This window comes from Zootermopsis nevadensis, unplaced genomic scaffold (genome assembly GCF_977971745.1).
Source record: "Zootermopsis nevadensis isolate Lab colony 2312 unplaced genomic scaffold, Znev_1.0 Znev_ptg000021l, whole genome shotgun sequence".
In the NCBI taxonomy this organism is placed as follows: domain Eukaryota; kingdom Metazoa; phylum Arthropoda; class Insecta; order Blattodea; family Termopsidae; genus Zootermopsis; species Zootermopsis nevadensis.
In genome coordinates, this window is record NW_028259153.1 from 17,005,475 (window position 1) to 17,033,295 (window position 27,821).

Sequence of the window (27,821 nt, forward strand, 5' to 3'; positions counted from 1 at the left end):
GCATGTTGTTACAACCATTGCCATGGCAATGCTGTTATGGGATTTTGGGCCTTATGGGATAATATTTGACAATGCATTTACTGCTTTAGATTTTCCCATCATTCATGATGGGCAATTTACTATAAAAATTATACGATACCTACAATTTCCTGTACAAGCACTTTAGTGAACATTTAATGACATTAATGTAAACCTATAAACAGATTGTGCCACATGTGGCACAAAAGCATCACTTCAAGGATATTCTTTATAAATTTCCTGACACTGATTCATGTAGAAATCACCTGCAAAATCAATGTGTAAGTATCAAGGCAAGATTTAAACACTGATATTACAGTCCATTTTATGTCAACGCTGAGACCAAAATATTTTATAAAAGTTACACTGACATGTAAAACATATTTTTTTACTACCGTTTCTGTATATCACATTCAACACTAAATTCACAGTAAACATTCTTCTGCTTATGTCAACCGATTACTATAAAAACCATAAAGTAATTTACAGTGCAAACCAGGAATAAAAATTGCATACACCAGAATTCATATTTTAATAATGGAAAACATAAACTGAGCACAAAAGTCATGGAACTTAGGAATTCAAAAAAAAGCGACAGCATTCAGCACTAGCCCATCAGCCAGTGCAAGCCTTGACTGTACACTGGTCATTTTACAAACTTCTTCCACCTTATGGCACCACACAATACGTTTCAAATTTCTTGCAAACTGTCAAACAAACCTTGTCTCTTCCTGAACGTAACGGCATCCGATATCCAGAGCAAATACATTCCAGCCCTCAAAACAAATATTTCAATATCGCATAAATAAATTACTTGTTCAATATTAATTTAATCACAAATTCTATCTAGAAATAAGGGCATTACATTCAAATAACTGGCATCTATAAACAAAATGTAGTTTCTGTGGTCCTTGTCATGTCCTGCCATGCCCAATTCACCAGTTTACTAAACCCTCACTATAACAAACTGTTATGGGATGACAAATTATATTTGTAACAATAAAATTTCATTGTAATGAAAAGAAATAAAAACAAATTAATTATGTAACATTTATTATATTTACAAAGGCCAATGCAGTTTTGAAAATGTGGTACTTCACATACTTTCAATTATATTTGCCAGTATATTTTCATACATTCATCCTGCTATTAAAATGTAAACTAGAATGATCTAACATTTACATGACTATATAAATCATCCTTTATCAACCATGTGTCAACGTTTAAGCACAGTCCAGCTGGTCACGCATCACATTAGTATACTGGTTAACAGTTTAATTCCTCGTTGGCAGACGCATAGTAGGCAGGTTTAAATCCCTATTCACATATGATCACGGCCATTATGCATTCTTTGCAGAAGAGCTTATATTACAAAGTATTTCAATGATACACAGACATTGAAAATATTTGTCTTACAGTTCACTAAACTGACACATAGACAAATTATGTACAGAGATTAGTCAGCTTGTGAAACGTCTATGTCGAAGACTGAAAACTGTAAATCTGTGTGCTATAATTCCCCTTTAAATTAATAACAATTAATTTGCTGAAGATTTCTGTCTTCTGGGTTGTTGCACTGTGTAGTCTGGTCAATGTTAACCAACGTTTCTGAGGTCATACTGCCTCCATCATCAGGGCGATTCATCTTCACACTCACCGCTGTGCAATGAATTTACTATAACTTAGCCATTTTATTTAAATGTCAGTAGTTCAGACTACACAGCACAGGATAAAAGAGTGATTAGTGAATAAGGAATTTCAAAGAATATAGAAGTGGCCTAATTTAAGGCACTATCCTGGCATTTGCCTGGAGGGTCTGGGAAAACTATGTAAAGCCGTAAAGCCTAAGTCAGGAAAATTGGTCTCTGGGCCGAAATTTAAACCCAGGACCTCGCAAATATGATGCAGGAGTAGTAACCACTCAGCTGTGGCATTTGGGCGCTCTGGTTCTACTGAATAAAACTGTTCTTTCTATCAAAGTGAAAAGGAAGGAAACTGTTTCCCAAATATCCCATAAAAATACTAAATAACAGTTTAGAGAGCATAGCGAACAGGAATTATTGCTATCAGGGCTCACTGGTAACTTTCTACTCCTTAAATACAAGTAATGTAGCCTGCAAAGTATGTGACCTATAACATATTCCCTGGCTGTACAGTATGTCCACAACACAGACTGGTAACAAAATATGGTGGAATGTAAAGTGTTCCAGATACCAATATGGCCATTACGTTTATTATAATAAGGTAGTTTTATACTGGCTGTGGGTTAGGCAGCAATCATCCTTCAAAACACAGACATTTCTTGACATCAATATCTAATATAAATTATATCTCAATCCAGACACACACATAAAATAACTTCTGAATGTCTTTTTGTTGCTCAATACAGGCATTAGTAGTAGGAACATTCAGTCACATAAGAACTTTAAAAGTGTTGTCACCTAAGCTATACAAAATAATTACTGGACAGTTCTTTTCACATCTCAGATCATGGATTTCATCACAGATTCTTATCAAGTATTTCTTATGGCGCGGGTGCCTAAAAAATGGAGAAAATAACTGTTAGTATTTGCATATGCCTACTGTCAGTCACCCCCAAAAAAGTTGGATATGGGGTTTGGTGGGAAAATTTGAAATCAGGGCAGAACATGGTTGGAGTCTGAATAGGAAAACTTGTAATTGGTATGTAACAATTTTGCTGTCTAAATGAGAGATTGAGAACCAGACCACTACCATCACACTCTTAAAGTAAGTCAGCAACACCAAAGGGTGGCACTTTTTAAAATAAACCTGTAGAATCTTCTGAATCTGAACAGGATTTGTTTAAATCTTCACCCTTCCTTACATTCACTTGTAATCCTGTAACTACCCACCTCCACGTCTATTAAGACTACATTTATGGAAAGCAGTTAGCTTACCTTTCAGTAACTAGTCCAATATTCTTCTGGAATTCTTGTTGGTCTGAATCCAACTCAAGATGTGTAGCCAAAGTCTTTACCACAACAGATTCCAGGTTCAAAGCCAACACTTCCACACGAACTTTGGCAGAGAGACACTGAAGTGTGCTGGACATGTGTGACAACATCTGCATCACATGAATTAAATTTGAAACTATGTGGCAACTTAGTGTGAGTCTGAACCTAGAGGAACACCCATCATAAGTGTCTGCTTGCAACAAAATCTTTATTTTGGCTGAATGGATATTCTCAGAGTTTAGTAACGTGATCTTTATGGGCAAATCTTTTATTTTCATTTTTGTCATTTAACAACACTTTCAGACTGTATAGTGTCAAATGAGAGAATGGTGAATAATGAATTTGAAAGGATGTGGAAGGAAGCAATCATGGCTTGATGATAAGGTTCTACCCCAGAATTTGGCTGGAGGAATTGAGGGAAACCACAAAAAAAAAAAAAATGTCAGAATAACCAGTCCCCAGGCTAAGATTTGAACCTAGATCTTCTGCATACAAAGCAGGAGTGCTAACCACTTGACCATGGTGTTCAATGACAATTTTATGATGTACATCTAGTTCCCTATTCACTGAATCAGTGCTTCTGCCAAATAACCTACAATATAAAGAAATTACAAGTTCAGTTCTATGTTCTTACAACGAACAGTTGATATACAGTGCCCTTGTAAGTAAATATTACAACAGAAATCTACGCTGTAGGAAGTAACTTTACAATGATTCTCCTTCTGTATATTGTATATGCACCATTATGCAATGCAGCTTGCTGTCCCAACAAAGAACATTAAAGTAATATTTTATTATTTAATACTCATAACTTTTAAACAACAATTTCACTTTACTTCTATTTATAAACAAGTACCTTACCTGAATTTCGTATCTCCTCCGACTATTGTTCTGGTACTTCTCCAGAGTGATGAAGTTGAAATTCAGCAACGGATTTCCTCCTGCAAGATCAGTATTTGGCACTCTGCACTCTGATCTCATCAGCATGCTGTGTGCATCTGCAGATTCACCACTGTTCTTCAGCAATCGTTGTAAAAACTCCACCAAGTCACACATATTCACCTTCCTCTCTTGGAACCTGCAACAGCAATTACCATAATTACTCACATAATTTTCTCTTTCCCTGCTATTTTAACACAACGGAGGGTACAGAGATAACATTATGCAAATTATTTTCTCTAATACATTCTTGATGCTACACAATAATACTAGCTAACACACTTCTCAGCTGTTTCTTTCTCTGTCACATAAACATACAATTTCCTTTCCACCACTCTGATTCTGCAGCTTTTATTCCAATTTTTTAGCTGTCTTGACAGTCCACCCTTGTAGAAACCCTTCTTTTCCCCATTCTAAAACAAGAACATCTCACAAATCTCAAACATCAGTGCTGAAAAACACAAAAAAACAACTGCAGTCTTTTATGACTGTTATGCAAATGTCTTGTGCTCTTAGACAAAAGAAAAACTATCCTTTACAGAAAGTCCTTCATCACAGTTCGATGTTAGTCTGCTGGGTCGTAACACCATATGGCCTTGGAGGTAGGTATCAGAAGTTTGGAGAAACACAATGCTTCTAAAACATTGGTATCTACCAACAAGTCCAGCCCAGAAGACCAACATCAGAACCTTCAATGGTGTAAGAACCTCGGATCTTACAAAGTCCTTCTTAAGTTACTGCACACCTCATCTTCACATGATGCATTTCTTTATTTGAACCTGCCTAATGGCAGCATAATGTTTCATCTGGTATGGAGAAAATTCCAGTATTAAACTGTACAAAGAAATTACTTTAAGTTTAGGAGGTTTTCATGTTCCTGATTTTCATCTTAACTTCTTGACAGTCACATTCTTTTCCTCATCTTCTAATGTTAGTTATAACCAAAAGTCCAGCAAGAAGAAAAAATTATACATATGCCACTAAGCAATGGGCTGAAAATCTTGCTACAAGGATGCTTAATGATAATGAGCCTAAAAGAGAAGAGTCTTTACAACAGAATCCATGATGAAAACATTTTCATACTTTCCCACATTTCTGCTGCCAGGCAATCCCATATCAACTTTTACATGTGTCCAGGTTCATCTCATACACCTAGCCAGACTTTGCTCACAACTTTGTTGCATGTTCACTCTGGTGTCATTTTAGATACACTACATACTTCTACGGATTATGAAATATCATGTATGAAAAAACAACTAAAATCTGTATAGAAAGATAAATGCTATTAAAATAAAAGATAAAATATTTCAGTGCAAATATTTTGCAGGTTTCTTTATGTCAATACTAACCTTTCCTTTTCCCAACTACAAACCCGAAGTGTCCCTGTCTCTATGTCCTTCAGCATAACTATGTGAGGCACTAAATTTTCTTGGCAGTAGTCCTTGATTTCTTCCAAACTCTGCACATAAAACGATCAAAAACCTGTTAAGATTAACTCAGAAAGACAGTTTCTGAAACAAGTTATTGATTTGTACAGAGGTGGGAACACTCAGCCTAACCCTCTGGAGTGTTGGATGCATCTTTTATCGACTAGAAGCTCCAAAAACAGATTCATTTGAGCTATGCTGTAACAAGTGGAATGGTTGTTTAGCACGAAATGAGACTAGTAAGGTAAATTGGAATAGAGGAAGTGATTGTGTTGATTTAAAGTTACTATCCTTTCGTTTGCCTGGAGTAACTGGGTAAAACAATTAACAAATTTCAGACAAGATATCTGGTAAATATATTAAAACAGATATGTTAGTACTGACACTGGACAGCTGCTTTTTCTTTCCAAATGCTGCTGATTGGTATTCTTACTATTACTGTTGTCGTTGTTGTGGCTGGAAGAATAAAACTACTTTACAACATGGGCTACAAACTGTGGTGAAGACCTACTAATCCCAATAACAAAATTTTGATTTTGAAGCTCAATTAGAATAGAACACACTGCCTAATTAGAAACAAGTAAAGAATAATAAGAAATCAAAAATTCCAGTAGTACAGCTGTGTAACTGAATGCATCATTCTATCTTAAGTTCAAGGGTGGCTGAATCCACTTCATGTCTCTCCCTTCCCCCACCCAACAAAGGTACAACTTGAGTTCTAATTGCAGTCTGCATTATGCAACTTATTCCCCCTACTCCATCATCATCATCAGCTGCAGTAGTACAGTGAAACCTCTATCCATCGTTCCCGGAACTATCGTTTTCCCGGATGCATCGTCCGTTTTGTTCGGTCCCGAATACATTCCATATAAAATAATGTTACATTTTCCCGCTTCTATCGTTCCTCGAACTATCGTTTTATCGCATCGATCGTTCAAAAATCTTAGTCCCGGCCCACAATTTTCCCGCAATGATCGTTTCTGAGAATTTAAAATGCTGATTTTTGAGATAAATTAATACCGAAAGACGCACAATGTTTTTGGAATACACAGTAGCGGTAACCTGTTATGTCGCCCAACCAGCACAGATTCTTTTGGAATGAGGGGTCAGTGGTGCAGGGGTGATAGTTGGAGTGAATGGCGGTGCCCATTGTCAGAAATTTTACGATTTTAATTTGGGTGCACTTATATTTCGTTCCAGCGATGCCAGATGGCATGTGCAGTGTGAACTTCTTCACAAATGCTTTTATTATAAGTACAAAGGAAAGGCGAGCGAAACTTTTTCATTCTTCTGGTTCATATCGTGTCTTCTACAGCTACGTTTCGTTGAGTTCGGCAGTAATAGTACTTCCATTTTTCCTGTTATAGTCCTCGAAGGTTGAGCGAGCGGTGAGGAAGAGGGAGAAACGACGAATGCGAGCCCGAACTTTGCCGAGTTTTGCCGAAGCACACGCTGCATTGGCAAAAGTGAAGTCGTTCTTTTATGCGCATAATATTAGTGAACGTGACGAAGAAAACATTTTGAACGTGGAAAGGGCTCTGTTTGGCCTAAAACGTAAAGTTTCGACTAACCAGTTGTCCATTAAAGACTTTTTTGGTAAAAAGAAGTAACTTTGAAAGAGAAACATTGTTTTTTTTAAAAATTTTAATGCTTTCCCGCATCTATCGTTTTCCCGCATTCGTTTTTATTTCCCACCCCCGCCGAAAACGATGCATCGAGGTTTCACTGTATATAATCACTGAGTCCATGTCAGTGCCAAGGCCTGCACAGTCTAGGAATACAGAACTGACCATAACTAAAAGCATCTGCAACAACACAATGTCAGCAGTGAAAAGGTTAACTGACCTTAAATCACAACATACCTGGAGACTGTCAATGAGAGAACTCTTTATGCCAGCTGCCCACAGCTCTCGGATTACAGCTGCCTTCTCCTTCACCATGGACCGATTACCAACGGAACAGACCACGACATCCACAGCTGGTACATTATTCTCATCTTGTAACGCAGACACTATCTTGTCAAGTGAGATGCTGATCCCAGCTGCAGCCTGACTTACCTCCTTTGAAGCCACACTAGTCATGTCTAGTGTCCTACTGCAAGCAGAGTATAGGACATTAATATGCACTTCTTCCCAGTATCAACAATATCCACAAATGACATGAATCCTTGAACTTCCGTGATCAGTTTTTAAACACTTGATACACCATTAAGATTCCCTGTTACTTAACACTAGACACTATATAAAGCCCAACAAGGAATCATGAACTTTATTACATTCCACTGCATTAGGTGTAACATCACCAAATTCCAAAAGCTGGGGAAAAATTTTAACTTTCTTCGAGATATTGTATACAGTTGGGAAACCTTTATTCCAGCATTCAATCATCCAGAAATTGTGGTGGTTCAGGAAAATTCTCGGAGAATAGGATAAAAATGTGAGTTATTGAAGCATAGCAACATTACACTTGTTCCACATACTGTTAACAGAACTTACCGGAAGTCAGCCAGCATTTTATCGTATGTCCCACCAGCTGCAATAACATCCAACCCACCTCTTCTTCGTTTCTTTTTCAATTCGCAAACAAACTGACACATCATACCAGAGTATTGCTGCACATTATATACAAGCCCTGGGGCAACCACAATAGGACACTGCAACACAGGAGTCAGGAGATGGAAATGTGACAAATTTCAGAAAAGAATGCAGCATATTAAAAATACAATAAAATTACCATACAGTTTATGATCAGGCTCTGATATATGAAGGAATGATTTACACTGTTTACATAATCCCATCAATGAATGAATCAAAAAAATTCAAAAACACAAATAAAATGTGTGTCAGTATTCCAGCTACAAATTTTTAAACATTTATAAGAAATGCATATGACAACTTCAACAACTGTTACAGCCTTTAGAATAATTAAAAATTTACATCTTCTCCTTCCAGCATTATATCAGTTGTATGTGGTTCAGAGGTAAATGATTAAAACCAATATTTTCATTTTTAGAGTGAGCAAAATTTAGTTTATAGCCCATACTCAGAAATGTACCAATCACCTATAATATTGTGTCTACTAGAAAACAAATGTCACAAAAGTAGGGAATGCCTTTATAACAAATAAGAAGAGAAGGAACAAATGTGCCAGTTTGGTGATATCCGCAATCATAACAGCACACTCTTCTCAGATTAAACCTGTAAAATAAGTATAAGCTGATACCTTATGACATTTCATACTACAAACAAACAAAATTATCAAATTACCTTCACTCCTAGGGCTTCTGCATTCATAATAATTGTTTCTAACTCATGGAAGCCTTGCTTGGCTAATGATGCTGCCTCACCCTTCCTCTTGGTAATAACACGGAAAGCACTGGCTACTTTGGAGATCGGACTCTCTGTCTCAATAAGACTAAACAATGTAACCATTGCTTGGTCATTTAAACAAAGACTGATCAAATGAGTCTGTACTTGAAACTTAGAGTATTTCTCATCCTGGAAACACAGCAGAAGTAGTAGCCTGTTAACCCTTTGTACCAGAATATCAAGTGACTTGTGAAGCAAGACTCGACAACAAGGAGATAGATGCGTGATAAATTTAGAATAACCCTGCCTTGAGAATTTGTCACCAAAAGAAGCACAAGAATGTTGATCTCAGAACTTTTAAGAAAGTTCCTTGTGGATCCCACAAATTATGATTTATTCAATAAATAAAATAAACATTTGAATAAAAAAACGTCGTTTTGTTTTATATTTTATATTTTACTAGACGATGGATAATATCCAAGGAAATTTTTATTCAATTGACTCTTCACCATCATCAAGAAGTTTTAGATTTGAAATAAAATAAACATCAATATCTGCAGACATCAGGAAATTGGAATCATTGTAAAATTAAGTAGCTGATGTATGCAAAATGCAGGCTGTTTGAATGCCAACACAAGAGTTAAAAGTGCAAGAATGACCATCCTATTTTTGGTTGTTAAGATGACTTCTGTGTATCTACATACTTAACCAATTTTACAAAAATCTCATATATAGTGACTGTTAGTTTAATATCTCTTGTTTTCACAAGCCTCACCCTAGCTTCACTAAGGATCATGTAAATGTCATGGTACTTCTCTTCCTCTATCCCACAATGTATCAAAATTGCTTTCAAGAGAGACGCATGATTTAAACGAATCAGGCAGGTCTTGTCTCGAAGACTAGGGAACTCATTCACAACTTCCCAAGCTACAGAAAGTAATTCTGCTTCTGCCATCAGAGTTCCTGCAACAAAAGGAACATACAGTAATGCAGTACAAACATGGAACACTGTACTTACTGACAATCACCAAAGTAAATTAAGAAGGTTACATAACATACAGAAGACAAAGTCATAACAATAGTAACATAAAGTTATTAGACAACAAAATTCAGATATGAGATTCATAACAAGTTTGACTGGAAAAATGAAGACAAAGAGAATCCAAACATTGAAGTTAAGTGGTTAGATCTCCTGCTTAACATTTGTGAGGTCTAGATTCAAATCTCGGCCCAAAACCAGCTATCCTGTTAAAGGTTTTTCATGGTTTCCTCAGTCCCCCCAGGCAAAGGCCAGGAGAGTACCTTAAATTAAGCCATGAACATTTCCTTCTGCATCCTTTCCACTTCATTACTCGCTGTCATCCTCTCATCTGACATAAAAAGTCTAGATACTGAAATCATAATTAAATAAACTATAAATAAAGACAAAGGAAAACAACATGAGAGAAAACTAGATTCTTAGATTACATGTTAGTTGTCCTGATGTTGCTGGAGCAATTAAATGAATAAGGCTGTAAACAGCTGCCACTAAGAAAGCATAGGTAAGGAACTTTGGGGACATACATGTAGATGGAGGAAAAAATCAACATGAATCATAGAAAATGTCAATGGCAGACCCTGCACATACCTGTGATTGGAGTGACAATATCAAATGCACATTCATACAGCTCTCTTGGATGAAAACCAAATACTCTTTTTTCCCTGTACACTTTATCAATTGTGTATCTCTTGAGACATGTAATCCCATTCCGGGCCACATAGCGTGCAAATGGAACGCGGAGATCATGTGGGATGGTGACGATGCCACCAGAGTGAGACATGAGGCGCACACAGGAATCTGTGTTGTCATATAACACATTCTGTGGCATGAGGAGAGGAGTTGACAAACAGGTGGCACCATGCTTCTGGAACACTAGTGCAATTCTTTCTTTTGCCAGTTCTTGCAGCATCAGTAGCATAGGTAATGAAGCATTCTTGCCAACATTCATATCATATGTTATGTCTTCTGCTCGCGTTACCTCCTGTCACACAAACAGAAGAAACACAATACAGTGCACTGCTGTTTGGTTATTTATTATAGACAGATTGCAAGTTTTTGTTTTCAATGTACACTGTGCACATATTCCAACAGACATATAGACAGACCTATGACTGCTAACAGCTTCCACCTACCTGTTTAAAGCAAGAGCCTACAAGATATTTGTATGATTTGCTCTGTGGATTGGACAACGTGTGACGAACCATTTCCTGCAGCTCTGCTTCTTCTAGCTCAGGCGGTGGGACATAATCTGACTGCAATAACTCAAGAGATGTTGGACGTTGACTTGGGTCATGATTTAACAGCCACCTACATAACAATTTGAGAGTTACAGTGAAGCCAGAAATTTAATGATTCCACATACACATCAATGAACTGATAGTCACTAACCTAGTTAAGAAATTTCCTGCTTGTCAGACTCAAAGTTAATTATATTTTCACAGAAGCTTACCACTGCACCCTATAATGAGCCAGTTCAATCTAGTCCACAACTTCATAACCTAATTACTAAATACATCAATTATTTAATTAAAATTCTGAATCTTTTGGCACTTCAGCCTACTATTTAAATTGGGAAAACAAACTTCTCTAGAGCTGAATTTAGTGCAAGCTGGAGATATATAAATAATACAATAATTTGCATAACACTTGTAACCAACTGGAACAAGAATAATCATTCTAGGACAACGAGTATGTCACTCAGTCGTGTGTACGACAATACTGATGCAACTGTTATATTTTATAAATTATTCAACATTTAATCTTGCAACATATAAATATATATTTAATTTCACTTGAATACTTAGTTTGCAACACAATGTATTCAATGGGTAATCAGCCCAATCAGGTAGCTGTAAGAAATGTTGAAAGGTATAGATCATATAACATTAATTTTTTTTAATTTTTTTATACCCAAATTTTTATTTACATTCAAAATATATGAACTAAACTTGTCACCTATTATGCACTTGAAAGATGGATGTTATTTAAATGAGATTAACTTGGATCACCATTAAAACATGATAGGCTAATATTACAGTCACAAATATAACAAAAACACAAAGAAAAATACAGATTAAGAATAATTTACTTGGAATTCACTAATAAAGCATCACAATCTCACATTATGGTTAACAAATATAAAAAACACGCTCGGAAAAATACAAAATCATCATGTACTTCTACCATTTTTGCATATTACAAACACCCATTAACATGATCATTTTTCTGAATTTTTATCTCATTCTATAGCAGTTACACTGTATATGAAACCCTATTAAAAGAAATAAACTACAGTGTGAAATTAATATAATTTTTTTTTTTTACAGGACAAAATATCAAATGCATTCAGAGGTCACAGTACATACCTAATAATATAAACTTGTTGCGGTCTTTCATCTTCTGTAAAATCAGAGGGGAAAATAATTTCATTGTTCCGAAGATTTACTAAAATGTTCACTCTCTCCATGCCTGTTAAAAGTGGATGATAACACATCTCAAAGAAAATTATACCCAAACTGTAGAGATCGACTTTCTGGAAACAAAACAGGAATCATTCAACTGTATTACATATTTAAACACAGTTGCATATAAAGCTTTGTTTTAGTGCAGAGAGCTGTACATATACTGTTTTGTTACAGTACAGTCAACAGTAAATGAAGAATGTGGTTATGTCTTAATAAGACAGATACAGCAGTGTGTGAGGTCTGGAGAGAGAACAATATAACTCATCTAAAATTTTGGGGGAAATGACAGCAACAAAAGTATGCTACACTCTACAGACACTCCTTTGGTCAACTGATATAGAGGAAAACATTAAATTATAATCTAGTGAAAGCTGGCATATAACATTGCTTCTCTAGGGAGTGGTGTCTCTTTAGCCACATCAAAACCAATTTTGTAACGTATATTTCTGGTAGATGGCTCAAGTGATAAAAGTGACCCTGTGAGCAAGACACTGGAATAACATTATAGATACGTGACACTTGCACCACATAATATAAAAATCACTTTTGAAAGAGACAAGATCTTGTTACATCAATACACAAACTTATGCAATGTGACAACTACAAAGAAAGTTCATGACTTTGTCAGGAAAGCATGATCTCCAAAGTATGCCAGTAACTTAACTGCAGATGAAGCAAGTTTTATTACCTGATTGTAAATTGCCTTCTTGCCTGATGTAGTGAGTTCAGGAGCAGCATATAAAGCTGTTCCCACCTGCCCAGTTAAGGAGCCATCACCCATCTCCTGTGAAAACGAAGGTATGTCTGTCAACTTGCCATCAGGAGTTGAGGCCAGATGTCTGGAACGGAAACACAAGCATCACAATTTGGACTAATTTAGAGTAGAAGCATCTGATCAAACTAAATTTATGGAAGATCATGACTGCTAAGATGCCCAGATTAAGAAAGAGACAGAAATGAAACAAGAGGAAGCATATAACAGGGAGAAGAAAGGAGGTTAAAATGGAAAAAAGAAATGCGTTAAGAAAAGCATGAAGGAGAAAAAAAGACTTTCTTCTAACATACTTTCCAATACAAAGTGTAATATGACTACTATGAAATATCAGTATAACAGTTCAAAATGTACCTTGGAAGGATGTTGGTTGTGGCCAGTCCAAAATCTCCAATCTTAACATGATCGTTTGAATCAAGGAAAATGTTTACTGGTTTAAGGTCTCGATGAATCATACCCTGCTGATGGATGTGAGCCAAACCTTCAACCATCTCCCTGAACAGCCGCCACACTCGTTCCTCATCCTCACATAATCTACTGTCGATTGCAGTCCTACAATAGGCAACAGTACCCAGCTCTCAAGCTAATGAATAATGTTAAGCAGTGAAAAATCCTGTTTCTAAATTAAGTTGCCTGTAATCAGTTTAAAAGATCTCATGCACCAATTGCTCTCAGGAACCTTCCAATTAAAACAGACATGCAATATGGTAAAATTTATACCCACTATAAAATCCTGCTGTTTACATCATCAACATACCCCACATTGATTACCTGTGCTATGGTATAACAAGAGACTAATTTATTTACCTTAAAGTACTCTTCTCACAAAACTCCATTTGAATAAACATGAACTGAATTTCTTTGCAGTGTGCAACAGCAGAATCTTTCTTCTGATCACAATCTGTGTCACTCACACTGCAAGATCCAGTTTGAGACTGCAAACATGATGTTACCACTTCATCCTTCTCAAATATAATCCCATCTGATGAGTCAGAACAAGGCCTAAAAAAATGGTAAATCAGAGATGGAAATAACAAGAATTATGAAGAAAGTGGGCAAGTCAAGATAAATCAAGTAAGTCATGAGCAGTTCCTTTAACTCCTATTTTGTGCATTTTACTCAATAGAATATCAAATGCATATATAGTATAAAATGCACTAGTCAAGTCTAATATTATGCCATTAAGTGTAGTTATCATCTAAAGATTGTAGTGTGGACTGTATACAAACTGCACTGTAGTTTTTGTTGATTTTCTATATGTAAATCTATGTTGAAATTCATCAAGTATTTAATTTGTTTATTAAAAAATCTCTAATCCACTTAATAGGTCTATAACCATCTCCACAACTTGAGAAGCTCAGTAAAAGAGATATTTGTCTGTATAGTTGTCGACTGAACTAACATGTCTGAAATTGCCAAAACCTCCATATCCACAAATGAGATAACAGTGACATACTATGACACTTACAAAAAAGTAATCCAACCCTCATCTTCATCGGAGCTGTCAACGGAACTGGCACTTTCCTCATGCAAAGCACTTACTCTGGATTCATACGAAACACTCCACTCCACACACTCATCCTTCATGGGTGGAGCCAATTTCTCGACATCATCAGTGAGGACTAACTAGACAAAAACAACTCTTAGCACAGACCACAACAACCCATATGGTGACAAAAGCCACTTTCTTGAAAATCTAAAAACACAAACATACATTTTGAATCAGTATCAGAGAGACTGAAAAGGTGTACTCTGTAGAGTACATAAAATTTCCAAAGACATTCTTCATGACACATCTCAAGGATGTGACAATAAACAGGTGTTTGATCAAAAACTTAAATAGTACTGACATATTTCAAATTGTGTATGTTCCAACTACATTTATGTTATTTTATTTATTTATTTATAATAACAAAACTCAAGACATTACAATTTAAAATCCTGTAATGTGTGTGCAATAAAAGAACAAGCAGAAATTTCAATTTAGCTAAAAGCCACAGACAACTTTCTCATCAATGTGAAACCTAAATTATATATTGAATTTTTATAAATTTCTTGTAACTTACAGAACAGCCAGGATCCCACTTGTGGGATACAATTTTAATTGTAAAATAATGACTGAATATATGTTAAAATAATATTATAATAATTCTTATATTTATATCTTAATCAATAACTTTCCCTACATTATAAATTACACTTTACTAAGTGGTCCAAATACTTTATATGCTGCTACAATGCATGCCAATTCAAATACAAATTTATAAACATTTCTTCATCCCATATGAAGTGCTCCATATAAACATATGGTACTATAATCAACTTCATTACAAAATTCAATTTTTAAAATACTTCAGTTACAAAGTTGGCACAAAATTCCTTTGGCGCACAATCATACAAAAACTACAGATAGTATAACATATCTTCTTTTAAATGCTCAGACTCATTTCTTAACAAACTATCAATGAAGTTGATCTTTCTATGATATCAGATTTTCTACACATAGTGAAACTATGCACACATCTACACGGCATGCTAACCTGGTTAGAATTCAACTTATTTGTGTGAACAGGTGCAGGAGAGGGGGCAATACTGCTCAGTACTGAAGCAGGCTCAATGGTCGCACTCTCTATCCATGAGTTGTAGTAGCGCACCACATTTTCATGATTGAGACGAGACAGAAGCTTCACTTCCCAAGTTATCTTCTTGTTGAGCTGCTTGTTCTTTGGATTCAACTCAATACGTTTAATAGCATATACACCACCATCCAATTTATTACGAACCTTAAAGAAAAAAATGCATCTGTGAAAAATGAATAAACCACTCTCTTTGAAACTTCTTAACTTACAATCTTGTATCTCTGAATTGCACTAACATCACATTCATTTCTGTGATCATGTCACATCATCTTACATTTTTATAACTCCAAACTAACTGACTAACATTTTACTTTAATTGCCACAAATACAGCCAATAGTTCCATACTTCACAAAATAAGAGTCTGAGAATGCCAATCCAGCATATGATGTCACTGAATGAAATATATAAAACACTAATAATCACCTTCAAAACATCTCCAAAGGCACCTTTCCCTAACCACTTTAAACTTTCAAATTCATTCTGTATTCTGGATTGTCCTTTTGGATTAGCTGGCAAGAAAAAGTGAATATCAGAATCTGGTTCCTCATCTTCGGTCTCTTCTGTATATTTATACTAAAACACAAGAAGAAAAAATGCTGAAAAGTAATCTCAAACACTGAAGCACTGGCTGATCAATAACAACTGCCATTCGTATGTTGTTTAATGACAGTGTACCTACTACTTTTACTGTTTTAATAAAAACAGTATCACTTACTTTGTTTACACAATAAACATCAAAAAACTTATCAGGATAACTGATCTCTGGGCTGAGATCTGAACACAGGACCTTCCTAATAAGTAGGAGTGCAAACTGCTCTGCCATGACATTTGGTCATTTTGTTAAAAAATTCACCTCTTCTAAACACCATGGACTCTTAGCAGTTATAATACTTTGTTTAGATGGCATGTAAGAGCAGAAGTACTGCAATTAAACAAGCCAAGGCAGAAGAGGACGCTGTCTACATTCTTTCACCTGCTTTTCTTCTGTACTTCGCTGTGGACTCAGCCCATGTTCAATGGGACTTTTAACAAACTGATGCTCTAACAGCTGTTCTGCACTCCACCTCTGTCGCTCATCTTTCAACAGGCACCTGGTAGGATACAAGACTAGAGTATGTCTCTTGTCAAAATAAAGAACTACTGATTGTTGTTATGGAAATCTTAACAGGAACGAAATATTAATTATGCAATGCTAACTGCTGTGCACTGATATCATACATACATGCTCTCATCATCTGTAATCAAAAACTGAGATAGAAATTTTGTCTTACTTCAAAAAATCAATATTTAATATTTAAGATACAAAATTTTATAGATCCTTTTTGGATACAAGAAACATTTTTCTTAACTCCCAGATCATACCCTATGATGGCCCCATGTTGTAACAAAAAATTCATGACAGCCAGACTTTTGGTTTTCCAAAATGAGTTATTTTTTTATTTAGTACTGAAGTGCTATGTCAGATGAATAAAACATGCAATTAAATTACCTGTCGTGGGAAACATCCTGAATAGATTTCATCAATTACTGTACTATAATTTAATTATGCAAAAATCACACAGAACATAAAATCTTTATTTCAGACACTTTACTCCACAAGTATCATGTCTATTACAACATCCATTTTCAAACCCCACGAAGATATCTTCAACAATTATCCATAATTAAAATATTTTTATAATCGCTCCATACTCTAGCTTTTACTTACAAAAACTTAACATTTTATTTCACTCACTTAGACAGAAAATCCCTAAGGTCAGGCTGAAGATTAGATGGCATTTCAGGTACAGTGTCATGGATGACACAGCCCCTGATAAGGGACAACATCAGAATACCAAAGCGGTAAATATCAGCTTTCTTGCCTCCTCGACCAAGAGATGGGGGGTAAATGTTCTCTGCTTTCCCATTCAAAGTGGCCTGGAAAATATCTGACAGACGTTTGTCCAGGCTGTAATCTCCAACTTTAACCACGCCTACAAAAAATAAATAAATAAAGGGGTAGTTCTGATATGAAGATTACACAGTGGTTATGATTTTTAAACACTCACCAGATTTACTGATGAACACACTGGTATCTCGGAGGTCTTTATGGACAACATTGTTACTGTGCAAGCATGCCAATGCACTCAAAATTCCAGTAGAATAATGCCGCAAGAAATCTACATCTAGAGACAAGTTTTCCATCAGACAGAAGGCCAAATTTATACCATTTACAAATTCCTGAAATCAAAACACAATTTACAAGCAAAACCACTTCTCCAAGGTATGCAGTATTAATAGAATAAACAAACATGTACCGAAATTTAAGAGGCTTACCTGAACTATAAAAATTACTACACTTTCTTTTTCCTGCACGTATTTCATACTAATATACTGAACCAAGTTTTCATGACTCAGTTTCTGAAGATAATTCAATTCTTGCTCAATACTATTAACCTGTAATGAAGATCAACCACACAGTACAAACTTGAAATAAAATATGAATATTATAGACAGAGAAGACCGAGAAAAGATAAAATAAAACAATTCCTCCTGAAAAAAAGGGTCAATGTTGGTCTCCTGAGTTGTAACATTCTGTGGATTTGTAGGCAGACATCAATGTTTCAGAGTTCAGTCCTGATGATGGTGGCAATACATTCCTCTAAAGGAGTCAATATCTACCAGACTACACATTGCAATACCCAACCTGAAATTTCACTATATACAGGAAGAAATTATTACACAGTATATAAGATACAGCTGAAAAGTGAATGATTTTCAGGACTGACTTGGGGAATAGTAAACTTACAGATGAATGGAAACATTATTTTTAAGTGACCAAAAACAGATACTGAAGCTTTGGAAAAGACTTTGAAAAAGATATTTAATATTCATATAACTATCAAAGTGTCTGGAAAATTTCTATTTAAGAACAGACAGAAGATGGACACATACACATATATTTCCATTGGCCTGTTATATCATGTAACAACCCAATAGAAATACAGACTTCAGAATAATCACCTGCTTCATATACTTTGTGAAATCATTGGACTCAGAATCTGCATCATGGAAAGTCACTTTCTTGCTGATCTTTGGCTTCAATTTTAATGTCCATTCAGTAACAGCAACCATTTCACCTGTTGCAATGTCCACACCAGCATACACTACACTGCCTCTAGGGCTGTGACCTAGCACATTGTAGAAAATAAAATAAACATACCATAATACTATTAGTCTATATATAATAGGTATCACTTTCATGAGAATATATTCAATGTAAGTTAATTTTAAATAAAGTGAAAACTTAACTATAGTCTGCCTTACCTAAACATGTACCACGGTAAATCTGTCTCTCACCCCTATGACTGAAGTGTAAGAGTTTCGTACCCTTGTGACTGCACAGGGAACCCTCACTACTCTCGGACGTGCTCTGACTTCTGCAACAAGCAGAAGTGGGAAGTCAGTCCATTACATTCAACTTCGGTCAGACTGAGTCCCAGTTACTTTTAAGTACATAATATCTGTACAGTTGGTACTTTTCATCACTAAACAATAAAGAAGTGCTGTTTTCTTTGATGTGTGGGCTGAATTCTTAAACATGATTTAGATGAGCTTTGGCTCCAAATGGTTAGTTTCAAAACTGTACAGACTCTTTTATTGAACACTTGATGATCAACCATTGAAAAGTTGTAGTTTCCATTGGCAAACTATACACACCCATACAAGAGCTGTACAGGATCTTTTATGACCTTCATAACAGCTGCTTGGCAGACTTCAGCATGGTGCTGCCTAGTACATCATTTGGTCTAGAAGGAAGGCTGATGGAATTTACCTGTCGGTAGTTTTAGAAATACAGTATAAATACAGAAAAAACATATTTCACAGTCCTGTTATAATCAGTCTTGTACAATGGGACCCAGCTAAGACTACAGACTAAGAATCATTTGTATATGAACAACCCACCTCCTCCTGGAATTTGAGCAGGTGCGTACATAGCTGCAACTCCGACTCCTCTCAATGTGACCCAGATGGTCACTGTTAACAGCTGAAACTTTATCATCCCCAACAGACCTGCAATGACTTCTCCTGCGTTGCTTCTCCTCCTGCAGTGCCTCCTTCTTTCTCTGAATTTCATCCTGGATGGCCTGTCGCTGCAACATTAACAGAAACTGTCAGAGAGGCAGAAGAAAAACAATGACGTAAAGTGAAATGAGAACATAAAGTCATATTACTATGCCATGAATCCAGATAAGTTACAAAGAGGTAAAACATGAGATGGAGATACATGATAAACTCCACAATGGATAACAGACTGAGTGGTCCTTAGAGCTGAAGTGGACACAACGGCAAAGAAAAAAATTCCCACCAGGAATCAAACCCTTCATCCAGCCCCCAGACATTATGACTGACTGCCCGCATGCCTACTAAAGCAATAATTAACAAAATATCTTGCATTTTGCTTAACCAATATTTCTATATTTCCCTTTCCTCTGTCACCAACAAAATAATTTGCAACATATTTGGATAATCAACTAATAAGACACAGAAGAATGTACCATAATAGCAGATTACCTGTTTGTCTTCCTTCTGCTTCTTAATTAGCTGCTGCTGTTCCTGCTGCTGTTCCTGCCGTGATAACATCTCCTCATAGAAAGATTTAAATCCTGGTTTGTTGTGAATATGCAGAAATTTCTACAACAAGCATTGTCAGTAACAAAAACACAAAATGAAATCATACTCTACTGACTGTGTCACGGCCTACGTTATCCAGATGGCCATGCAGCACAGTAGCATATTATTAACTGTCAAACACTGTAGTTAAAGCTCAGCTGGCAGTCCCTTAATTTGGATGTTTAAATCCCCTATACCTGTATGATAAAGGATGAAACTTTTATGATAAAATAAGCCATTTGATCTTCAGCTACAAATTCAAAAGCATTAAAGCAGCTGATATTGGCATGGCACACTGTAAAGTTCTAAAGGATCACATTTTATAGATTTATATATTTCTTCAGTAATTTACTCCTTAAAATTAACATTTTCAATCCAAAACTGTCCTTGACAAAAGCACTGTGACACATCTGAGATATTAGTTTCTCATGATGTTAGAGGTTTTGACTGTTGTCTTCTGAGTTCCATGACACCTTGTGGTATCATGAAATCCCTAATTATACGAAATGTGTTATGCTTTAAAATTATAACTATTTCTCTTTAAGTCTGTAGCACACCTCCTCATCACATTCTTTTTAAAATTACATTTATTTCAGCAATATGTCACTGCAATTTAAGAAAGTAGCAATTCTATGAATTTAGATCACTTTCTGCACATGTGCTTCTGTTTCAGGTCAAAAATTAATTTCCATCTGGTTTTAGATAAATATGAAGATGACTACTTTCTGGGTTGTAGCACAGCACCGTGTAGTCTGGTAGAAGTTTACCAACATTTCACATGTGTTTGCTGCCTCCTTCATCAGGGCACCCTGATAATGGAGACAGCAAGCACCTCTGAAACATCAGTACACTTCTACTAGACTACATGGTGCTACAACCCACAAGACAGCCATCTCAATAATATGATTGCATAGTGCTTTCTTTATACTCTGTAAACATCACAGCATTCCAAAGCCATCTAAGTGAGGTAAAAGAAATTAAATGAGAAAGTGTCTACAAAGTCTGTGTGGATGTTATGTATATGCAAATGTTACTCACTTGTACATGTTGAGCAAGTTCAAATATCATCACTTCACCTTTAAGTTCCTGAGCTAAACTGTCTAACTCAGACTGTAACTGAACAACTTGCTGAACTGACAGTCCTTTGCTATTCTCAAGTTCAATTTTTGGCACCCTGGGAACAAATAGAATGAAGCACACTAACACTATAAAAACTAAGCACCTGACCACTAAAATATTTTATATACAAGGCTGATGAATATACCCAACTCATCACTCTTCTCACACCTCATTCAACACCAAGTAGCCTCTGTAGTTGATATGACTATTAAATAATCTATATACAAAATAAATGAGATATTGATCTTCTGGGTAAAATACTGTGTGGACTTGCATGTAGATTCCAATGTTTTGGAAACATACTGTCTCCATCATCAAGGATAAAAAACTGAAGCCAACTGACATAAAATGAAACTAATTCCTAACTGTATTCCAGACAGATCACAACAATGGAATAACAAAGGTCTCAAAATAAATGCAGAGATGGATCTTCATGAATTTTTTACACTCCAAAATCAACTAAAGCTGTAAATGTCCAACGGTAACAGACAAACTACAGTTATAACAAAATATCAACACATATATTTCAGACGCATTGGCCAACTGGTAGATGTTATGTAAATATAGGAAACTGTTATATTCACACATAACAGATGAATTACAATTATAAGAAAAATCTGTCATCTAGCAACATTTTTTAGTTATACTGTGAACCATTTGAATTTCAGTAATGAAACTGCCCCTCAATCCATACATGAAGAAAATCAACTGCCACAAACAAAATGATACTTACTGGTCTGGGTACCGCTCTGAACATGTCACATGAAGGTCAATATGAGCATGCACTTCCTGTTGGCCACTGCTTCCTTGCTGTGGTGTCAATGTGATCATGATTTCAAGAGGATGCCACACATTTTCTACACCCTGTTTGCAAACATCTTGCAGTTCATGAGTGAAGATAGCCTATAAAATTAGTCTGCACTTTACTTTATGAGATTCAAGGTTCTCATGGAAGTGAAAATAATTGCATATTACAAGATCAAATGGAAGTAAGCAAAACAGACTAATTTTGAAGTTTCTGTTTTCATGTGTGATGTGACAGTCCTCATAGCATAACATTCTGAGCTTAGTTTAGGGATAATGTATTGAATATATGTTTTTAATTTAAGTTAATGTCAATTTGTGGGCCAAGAAATGTTTCTACTTCTTCATTGTTTTATACCACCTAGATTAACACAATTATTGTTAGTTGTACAAAATTTCATAACATTTGTTTTGCCAAAATTTAATGCAAGTTACTGGCTTTAATTCATTTGCTCAAACTTGCAAAGATATTCATGAAATTTGGAAGCAGTTTCCGGAAGTGAAATAATAATATTAATATCATACACAAAAAATATGAGTTAACACTAAGAATTAATGTTTGGTGGTATATAATTTATACATAATGAAAAACAGACGACTTGACTTAAACCTTGAGAAACTCCAAGTTCTATAATGCCCCAATTTGAAGAAGTGCTATTATTTTAACCTTGTGATTTTGTTGCTATTTGTTGTCTTCTACCATGGCAGTACAATTTAAACCACTGACCAGCTATAAATCAAATTCCATAAAAATGTAGTTTTGACAAGAATAATTAATTATTTACATAATCAGATGCTTTAGAAATATCACAACATATACCACTAACATGCATTTTATCATAAGACCACTTAAGATTTCATCAGTAAAATTGAAAAGGGCTTTATCATCACAAAAAATTTCTGAAACATTGTAACTAAAAAGTGTCTTATATTTCATGAACTAATACGTTACGGGTGTTTTAATTATATTTATTAGTCCCTTATAAAAAAACTTTAGTCTATAAACCCCAGGCAATAGAGAAATTTGCCTATAATTCTGTGTTTCAATTATAACCTTTCTTGAACCTATTCGTAAGGGGCACACATGGCAGGAATTTGTTATTTTTGTTGCAACAGACGAAAAGAACTCTTTAACCTCCAACCTTAAGTGCCTGGATTTCATTTTCTTGTCTCTCCTGTACAGATTCCATACCGGTTGTCAAATCTTACTTAAATTCAGCACAGAAATACAAACATACATAACCCACAACTAGAAAATACACAACAGACTGTAACTTCACGTTCCCACGCCGAACACTTCACTCTTTGACAATTCGTTGGGCAACGTGTGTAACACTACACGGATTACAAAATATCACATTTTCACATCTGAAATCCAGATACCACAGAACGATACCACATTTTGATTCGTAAAAAAATGGCGCGATCTATTACAGACCACAGTAAACAAGCAAATTAGTATGCACATTGTGTGCAATTAATTCATTTATTATAATCTGAGGTTGAAGTCACAAATACAGATTAAAGAATATTCTCAAGCAAGTTTTCAGCACAACAACTAATTGAAACACTGTGGAAGAATAACAGGGAAAGAAGAATTCCGCCTTATTTAAAAAAAACCTAATAGCTCATACCTGTTTATTATTAAATAAGTGGAAAGACATGTTTCACATGTTCATACACAAAAAAATATTACAGCGCTTAAAATACTTATGATGTTCGTATGTAGTTCTAAAAACACTTTTAAAAAGCTAAAAACTCCATCAATTCCAATGCTGCCTTAAAATGTTATTTGAAATACCATTTTTATTTAAATATTATACGTAATGTTATCTTTTTTGCACGTTTTCTGTTATTCCATAATTCATTACGTGCTTTCATAATCGGAATTAGAAATTGTGACAACTTTAATACTGACAAATTGCGCAAAGTGAATATTAAACAAATTGTTACATTCTTTCCACGTTTCATCAATGATCCATTCCTTTCAGCATTAGTGGAAACAAATACATTGTATCGTAAATGAATTGCACAGACACTGCAATCATCATTCGAGAATGTTTCATTAGTAAAACATGATTCATTGACGTAAATACGTCTATACGGAAGGGTCATTCGGCAAAAAAGTGTAACGAAGTTGTGTAAGATCCATATCGACAATGTGTAAATATGGACCTACAACAATGGTCAGCTTTTATATAAACTCCTGCGTGCATGGTTATGTTACCTAAGAAACTAATTGTTGTGTCATCTGTTTACTCGGCATTGTTGTGTTACATTACTGCCGTCAACAACCCACTTTCGTTATTGCGGAAAGAGCTGAGCTGTGAATTGCTTGTAGAAGAAGTGCGTCGTAGACTAGATAATTTTGTGCTGTTAAAAACGTTTTAGAATATCACAGGTACTTTTCTTATATAAGAATTATTACATTACATTACAGAGACATATTTACGTCAGATTCTTGGGAACCGTGGTTCCACTGTCAACTTTTTATTTTAATAGGAAAGCTGACTTTAAAACATCACAATCAATTGGATATAAAAAGTAATAGTTTGTATACTACTAGTTGTTGAACGACCAAGTAAATTGCATTGTATCGATTGTCAGTGATAGGCAGGACATGAAAGCTCTCTGTACTCTCTGCTCTATGATTGTTTGTGATCTGGATTTCTGAATGGCGTCCTTGTTTTGACAAAAGAACAGCGGAATGCGTCAAGCATTTCTAGAAGCATATGTGGATACAGCGGGCTACTAATCAACGAAGTACTTATAAGAAAATACTTACAAAGTGGAAGAAAATATTATGTCAAGACAGATGATGAGCGAAGAAAGCCATCCGAGAACCTTGTATGTAGGGAATTTGGATGCTTCGGTATCTGAAGATCTTCTGTGTGCCTTGTTCTCGCAGATTGGACCCGTCAAAGGCTGCAAAATCATCCGTGAGCCCGGAAACGATCCGTACGCCTTCTTGGAGTTCACGAATCATCAAGGAGCCGCTACTGCCTTGGCTGCGATGAACAAGAGGTTATTTCTTGACAAAGAAATGAAGGTAAATTGGGCCACTTCACCAGGTAACCAACCAAAACAAGACACAAGTAACCACTATCACATATTCGTAGGCGATCTAAGTCCAGAAATTGAGACACAGACGCTTAGAGAAGCTTTTGCTCCTTTTGGGGAAATTTCCAACTGCAGAATAGTCAGAGATCCACAAACATTAAAATCAAAAGGTTATGCCTTTGTATCCTTTGTCAAAAAGGCAGAGGCGGAGAGTGCCATATCTGCAATGAATGGTCAGTGGCTAGGTAGTCGAAGCATTCGAACAAACTGGTCTACAAGGAAACCACCACCGCCAAGAAGTGAACGACCTCGCCATGGAAATACAAAAGCTCCAACATTTGATGAAGTATATAATCAGTCCAGTCCTACAAATTGTACTGTTTATTGTGGTGGATTTATAAACGGAATAACTGAAGAGTTGATGCAGAAAACATTTTCTCCATTTGGTACTATCCAAGATATCCGTGTCTTCAAAGACAAGGGCTATGCATTCATCAGATTCTCGACAAAGGAAGCAGCCACCCATGCTATTGAGGCAGTTCATAACACGGAGATCAATGGACAGCCAGTGAAGTGCTTTTGGGGAAAGGAGACTGGTGATCCTAACCATGCTCAGAGTACAGGGCAAGCTCCAGCTGGAACTCAGTACCCATACGCTTATGGCCAGCAGATGGGATACTGGTATCCACAGAGTTACCAAGCAACTGCAGCAACAGCAGCGGCTGCACAGATGCAGGGTCAGTACCTGCAAGGCATGCAAGGCTACCCATATGGACAGTTTGGCTACCAGCAGGGATACATGAGCAGGATGGGGATGCAGGTGCCAACTTGGCAAGGTATGCCAGCACAAGCACAAGTTCCAGGCACAGCACAGCAGATGGCTGCAGCAGCACAGGGTGCCGCAATGCAGCAACAGGGTGCTGGCATGATGGCTTATACAATGCAACAGTTTCAGACACAGTGATGAGCATAGACCATCTAGACTATGCACACAGTGAGAGAGATGGAGAGAAGTCGGTTAAATTATATGCGATGCAGAAATTCACTAAGGACAATTGGTAAGCCGTTAAGCACAGAAAAATTTCAACTCAAGGCAAAGACTTTTCATTGCATCAATCTTGACCAGTCTTGCCCAAGAAAATGGGAATGGAAGAAAGATGGTTTTGGCTTTATAAATATAAGGGAAACCTTCCTGTAACATGACAAAACCATTTTTTTACTCCACCATTTTATCGGACACTTGTGTCATCATGATTTGTGTAACATATAAACACTGATATGGAAACCTGTCGTGTATTATTTTATCATTACATCAGTATCTGTACTCCGATGCATATAAAACACCACTCAGTTTTGTTATAAGTCTAGCAAGGCAGGTAGTGTTCAGTTTGAATTTAAAGTACAGAAGTATATTTGAAATGTAATCAGTGATACGATTGTGTAGATTTGCTAGCATGTCTGATCTTTAGCCATGGTCCTGCATTCTCTTTCTTATGAAAAATAAAGTGAAATGGGAGAGCCAGTTTATATAACCAGCAGGACATATCTCTCATATTGTGGCAAAACACAGAAATTAAGTTTTTCCAGTTGTGTGGAGAAATGTGCTGTCTGAATCCAGTGATGAAGTGATGATTATTTGATTGCGCTTACCTCTTTAATACAGGCATTGTGGATATTTTTTCCATTTTTGTCAGATGGTTTGATGCTCACAAAAGAAATTTGACCCATATTGCTAAGCCTTAGGCTTTGAAACAGAGACTGTTCCTGCTGGTGATCTCTGTTTTGAGATGAGTAAGGCATTCACTAACAAAGTAAAAATTAGATTTAAGTTTCAATCAGTAATTGTCACAAAGCATGTATCTCTGAAGGTAACTGTGCTGAATTTGATTCTTCTTGATTGTTATAATAAAATATTTGGGTCTGGGAGTGTTGTGTCTGTTATCGATGGTTCAGAGCTCATTAATTTTAATGCCATGTTTAATTTCTAATTTGGGTGATATTTGTTGTCAAAAATCTTGCAGAAAGCAAGCAATACCTGTTTTCAGAAGCTCGTTTTTATGAAAGGAGGCTTCTCTACCCCCTCCCCAGGTGGTGCTTTTCTTGCAACAGGTATGCTGTGTTATGCCTCATTTGCTAAATATTTCTTCTGTTGTAAGTTTCTGGAGGTTAGTACCACGTGACTGTAATGGGTTGTGACATAAAGTTTTCACCCACAACTGTGTAGAGACAAGCTGAGTTTGGTGAATAGGTAGGAATTAGATCTATTTCAGAGACAATGTCATGACATTTTTATGAATAAACTGAGAAGAATGTTGCAGAACCTCAGGACAGCTGGTGGGTTTAGAGGCATGCTTGTTTGCAGAACTTGAAGAGTAACTGTGAGAAAAATGTACATTTAGAATGAAACATGAAAGTTCGCATCTCCAGATTTTAAACAAAGCATGGGAGTAGGGAATTTCTAAAGTTCTATTATCCTGTGTGGGACCAGTACCTGAACATACTGAAGTAGAGTGCAGAATGCAGTGGTAACCTAAATTAGCAGTAATGCTCAGGTTAACATGTAGTTCCTAGTTATTCATTCATTTAATACTTAACTTTGGAG

At 36.0% G+C, this 27,821-nt stretch overlaps 2 protein-coding genes across 5 annotated transcripts; one reads left to right on the forward strand and one right to left on the reverse strand.

Moving 5' to 3' along the window:
* Positions 1-84: 84 nt before the first annotated feature.
* Positions 85-24,077, reverse strand: Gcn2 (eukaryotic translation initiation factor 2 alpha kinase Gcn2). 4 transcript variants are annotated; one of them, XM_022083131.2, is made up of 28 exons: positions 23,794-24,077; positions 22,089-22,258; positions 21,275-21,410; positions 20,138-20,257; positions 19,529-19,716; positions 18,890-19,002; positions 18,587-18,753; positions 17,900-18,019; positions 17,632-17,803; positions 17,319-17,556; positions 16,557-16,674; positions 16,007-16,156; positions 15,484-15,726; positions 14,412-14,569; positions 13,751-13,945; positions 13,298-13,495; positions 12,860-13,010; positions 12,073-12,239; positions 10,840-11,014; positions 10,295-10,688; positions 9,443-9,630; positions 8,626-8,856; positions 7,855-8,012; positions 7,222-7,453; positions 5,282-5,391; positions 3,855-4,071; positions 2,937-3,103; positions 85-2,557 (listed from the first exon to the last, which is right to left on the reverse strand). In XM_022083131.2, exons 1-28 carry the CDS (start codon positions 23,821-23,823, stop codon positions 2,431-2,433), a joined length of 4,833 nt encoding a protein of 1,610 aa, XP_021938823.2. In that variant the 5' UTR covers positions 23,824-24,077; the 3' UTR covers positions 85-2,430. The 4 variants fall into 4 exon arrangements, with proteins under 4 accessions (XP_021938823.2, XP_087208634.1, XP_021938822.2 ...); XM_087352508.1 differs by lacking the exon at positions 23,794-24,077 and adding an exon at positions 23,302-23,568 and having other exon boundaries at positions 85-794; XM_022083130.2 differs by lacking the exon at positions 23,794-24,077 and adding an exon at positions 23,302-23,567.
* Positions 24,078-24,708: 631 nt separating this feature from the next.
* Positions 24,709-27,145, forward strand: Rox8 (TIA1 cytotoxic granule associated RNA binding protein Rox8). Its single transcript, XM_022083141.2, has one exon. It carries the CDS (start codon positions 24,963-24,965, stop codon positions 26,181-26,183), a length of 1,221 nt encoding a protein of 406 aa, XP_021938833.1. The 5' UTR covers positions 24,709-24,962; the 3' UTR covers positions 26,184-27,145.
* Positions 27,146-27,821: the final 676 nt, after the last annotated feature.